Source organism: Triticum urartu, chromosome 1 (assembly GCF_003073215.2).
Source record: "Triticum urartu cultivar G1812 chromosome 1, Tu2.1, whole genome shotgun sequence".
NCBI lineage: Eukaryota > Viridiplantae > Streptophyta > Magnoliopsida > Poales > Poaceae > Triticum > Triticum urartu.
Genome location: NC_053022.1, coordinates 499,353,844 through 499,357,897, shown reverse-complemented (window position 1 = coordinate 499,357,897; position 4,054 = coordinate 499,353,844). Strand labels below are relative to the sequence as shown.

At 50.0% G+C, this 4,054-nt stretch overlaps 1 protein-coding gene across 1 annotated transcript; it reads right to left on the bottom strand.

The window, feature by feature from the left end:
• Positions 1 to 1,239: 1,239 nt before the first annotated feature.
• LOC125536654 (WAT1-related protein At5g07050-like) lies at positions 1,240 to 3,253 on the bottom strand. Its single transcript, XM_048699904.1, has 5 exons — positions 2,947 to 3,253; positions 2,794 to 2,856; positions 2,580 to 2,696; positions 2,049 to 2,466; positions 1,240 to 1,965 (listed from the first exon to the last, which is right to left on the bottom strand). The coding sequence occupies exons 1-5, from the start codon at positions 3,138 to 3,140 to the stop codon at positions 1,588 to 1,590; spliced, it is 1,170 nt and encodes a 389-aa protein (XP_048555861.1). The 5' UTR covers positions 3,141 to 3,253; the 3' UTR covers positions 1,240 to 1,587.
• Positions 3,254 to 4,054: the final 801 nt, after the last annotated feature.

The window sequence follows — 4,054 nt, the reverse complement described above, 5'->3', positions numbered from 1 at the left end:
AAGGTCCTTTCATGCCGATCTTTCCTTATCTACCCTTAACTAGAAGCACTTATGCATCTACGGTTCTCTGCATAGTTACCAAAGTGATAGCTCAAGTTACCAGAAAGCAACAAGTGTCAAGTGTCATCTCAGTGGAGTCTGAATCCAACTCCACGCACCAGACACAACATTCTTGGGTGACGGCATACCCCTGCATTTTGTTGCACAGGCAGTATGTTCACCAAAGGAACTTTCCAAATGAATCTTTCGTGACGACTGTGCTTTTGTAGTGTGTACTTGCGTAACCATAGCACTCAGGAGCCTGCCACAACGTGCAACTTGATTCATGCCTATCCAGCTGCAGGCCATTTACTTGGTTGCCGCAAGGAAACCACCAACTCGTGTCTGTCAGTTACAACATTTGGGAGTCTGATCTTGTAGTTTTCTTTTGGAGAAACACTTATAGGGTTGTACACGCGGTAGAAAAATTACGCCAATTTGTTGAGATATGGTATACAATATTGTTGGGACAGTCTATAGATCAGGCGGGAAAAATAATAGTTTCACTCGATTCTGTCTGAACCGTCTGATCTCAATCCAACATCATCCCATCTCGGTCCCGGGGTTACATGCCGCTTGGATTCTCATAACATTTGGAGTCTTACCTGCTCTATCTGACAACATCATCTCATCGCAGTATGGTCATCTGATCAATGAGATAAAGAGGCTTAAGACTGAGCAGGAGTTTGCTCCGCCTACATTGCTAGATCCCAGAATAGGTTTCATTAATTGTCCAACTAAATATGCTCATACGGCTTGCAGCATCGCTTGTTGGTTCCAGCGAGAGGCCCCCTTTCATTCACGATCTTGTATTAGCATGCTATAACTTAATATAATGTGTGGTTCTCTCAAAAGAAAATAGCAAGGGCACAAGGCCAAGTGTGGCATCTTGGAGGGTCCTTTTAAAGCAAGATCAAGCCAAGTGTGGCATCTTGGAGGGTCCTTTTGAAACAAGATCTTAACAATGTGTGCAACCAAATAAAGGATACCAAGGTTCAGATTCTGCAAGAGTGGATTCTTAATAATCTTTTAAAAATACTATGATGTCGCCAAAAGAGGTTATAGGGTAGTGTTTCTAGCTTTGTTCTCGTTTTGTAATTAACCTTGTATATATTTTGATAATGAGGAAATAACCGTAGAACAAAGAACAATTGTCCTACGGTGGTCAGTGCTTAAAAAATAAAATAGCAAGGCCGCTTGGAATCTCATAACATTGATACACTTAATATCATAGACAGGTAAAGTGGAAAGGCGAATCACATCACTCTCCGAGATGGACAGAGATGTAGCAGTACTAGTGACAATTAAGTGTAGCATATCGATCAATCACACATCGTAAAACAAAAATGCGAGCTACTAGCCCTTCTGGCGGCTAATGCTGGTGGGTCGTGTGCTTGGAAAGCAGAAATTTCACGGACAACAGCACGAGATTCCTAGCAGAAAACCTCCATTCCGACGGGGCCGTAGTGCGTGCGTCGTGGACGACGAAGACCTACGTCTTCTCATGACAAGTCCTCAAGGGCACAGATTATTTGAGTTCCCAGTCCATCAAACTGCACTAGCTGATCCAGCTCCTCGTCCGTTGGAGGCCGACCTCATCCCATCATCATCTCCGGCTGCGGTAGCAGCTCCTTGCAGGACGCTCGCGCCGTCTGGTCCCTTGGAGGCGACCGGCAGTGCCGCCTTGGCGTCCGCCTCCTGCTCCTGCTTCTCCTTGTGCTTGCCCCAGAGCACGGCGTAGAGCCCGACCACGATCACCACGGCGCCCAGCACGGCCCCGAGGTATATCTTCTCGGACAGGATGAAGGACCCCATGACGGCCACGATGATCATCATCAGCGGGCTGAACGCCGACGCGAACACGGGCCCCGTCTTCTGGATCACCAACCCCTGCACGTAGTACGCGATGCTCGACGTCACGATGCCCTGCAAAATATCACCAAAACTGGTCAAGAACTGGTAATGGAAGAGGTCATGGCGATGAAGAGGACAGTGGTAAGTGATCGTACCGCGTAGGCGGCGGCGAGGAGGTTCATGTCGAAGCCGATGGTCCAGACGGAGACGCGGCGCTCCATGACGAAGGTGACGGCGATGGCCTGTATGGTGCCGATGAAGCAGATGAGCGTGGTCAGGGAGAGCTGCGCGGTGTACTTCCTGATGGTGTGGGTCTGCAGGATGAAGAGCGAGGCCCAGGCGAGGGTGGCGATGATGATGAAGAGGGAGCCCAGGAACCACTCCCTCGCGGTGGGGTCGACGCCGGCGGCACCTGAGGCCTCGCCGCCGCTGGGCTGCGCGTGGCCGTTGGTCCATGGCAGGTGCATGAGGGGGCCCTTGTAGAGCGTCATGAGCATCGCGCCGGCCACCGTCACCACAGTCCCGAAGATCTTGGCCTGGCACCGCACCTTCTTCAACTCTATCTTCTCCATCCTATGTACCGAACATCATGCAAAATCCATGTTAGCAATGGTTTCTCGTTCCACGTGCGCATGTATATGCATATGATGCACGGCATGCAAAGTAAGCTGGTAGTGAAATTGCACCTGAAGATCACCGCCATGACGAAGGTCATCGCCGGCAGGATGTTGCTCATCGCGCAGGCGAACGTCGGACCGGTGTACTTCAGGCCCACGTAGTAGAAATTCTGGTCGATCACCGGTCTGCAGCAAGAGGTCAAGAAGAGGGTGAGATGGGCGTGTCATTTCAGACATGCATATCAGATGATTTTTGCAGGTAGCTAGCCAGGCATGCACTAACCCGAGCAGCGCAAGGACGAAGATTTGGAAGAAGATGGACCACGTCATCTTCGGCCTCACCTTCCTGCCATTTCATGTCAAGTTTCACAAGTTAGATAAAAATACCACTAATATTAATACATGTGTACACTAGTAATTGAGTAGCTAGCTATACCTTTCGAGGAAGAGAGCGAAGGGTGCAATGGCGAGTGTGGCGAAGGCGTGGCGGTACACGACGAGCACGTAGTGGCTCATCCCGCCGTTGAGGGAGACCTTGGTGAGGACGTTCATGCCGGCGTAGCCGAACTGCAGCGAGATCATGGAGATGTAAGGCTTGGCCTTGTCCATGAAACCACCGCAGAAAGCCATGGCGATCGACCAAACTGTTCCTTGTTTCAACTTTCCCTAGCTAGCTTCTTGTTTTGTGAAAGGTGCCAATGCCAGGGTCGCGTGTATCGAGAACTCAAAGATGGAGTGAAGCAAGCGAGTGTGAGCTGAAATGGAAGAGAGGCTTGGCCAGTATATATAGGGGTTAGGGGTGGGGAGGGGGGGATAACTTGCACCATTATTTGGGTGGCAGTCCGTCTGAGTAACGTGGGTCCAAGGTGACGAGATGGCATCGTATATTCCAGAAGTGTAGCCTGCAAGAGCACAGCGGATCCGATTCGAAATAAAACGCAAGCACAGCTGATCCATTTAATTAGTGGCTGCCGAGTGGAATTCCTCCGGCCAATTTTTTAGGTTAGAAAGGAGCACAAGAATCTTTTTATTGCTAATGGGCGCAACGTACGTGGAGCAGTGAAAACGTTTGTATAAGATTCTGAATGTGACGGCGTACTGCCTGAGCTTAGCTGAACTAACAGTGCATCCTCTCTCGTTTTTTTTTCTTTTTTTTTCAGGAAAGTAACAGTGCATCTGGTGCTTAAGAGCATCTCCAACAGCCGCCCAATGCGCGGTGCCCAAAAAATAGGTTTACAGCGCGTAAGTAATTTTTTTTAGGGCGCTAGAAGACGTTTGCTCCAACAAGCGCTGCAAAATATGCTGCGCGCGCGAGTCCAACGGTCCCATCTGCAGCAGCCCAGAGTTTGCAGCGCGCGCGACCGGGCGCACTAAATATGCTATGCGCGATGCCTTTTTGATGCGCGCGCTGCATTAGTTATAGCGCGCGCGCGCTTTTTGTGCGGCTGCTGGAGATTCCAAACCGGGTCCGCACGCGCTAAAAGCAGTTTTTACATCGCGCAGCGCTCATATAACGCTTCTGTTGGAGATGCTCTAATTAACTA

What these genes read in the sequence shown, in the direction of transcription:
- LOC125536654 (XM_048699904.1), bottom strand. Translation starts at nt 3,140, where the DNA reads ATGGCTTTCTGCGGTGGTTTCATGGACAAGGCCAAGCCTTACATCTCC. An exon ending in GTCATGGCGGTGATCTTCAG is followed by an intron (nt 2,467 to 2,579) that starts GTGCAATTTCAC and finishes TTCGGTACATAG; the next exon opens with GATGGAGAAGATAGAGTTGA. An exon ending in TCCTCGCCGCCGCCTACGCG is followed by an intron (nt 1,966 to 2,048) that starts GTACGATCACTT and finishes GATATTTTGCAG; the next exon opens with GGCATCGTGACGTCGAGCAT.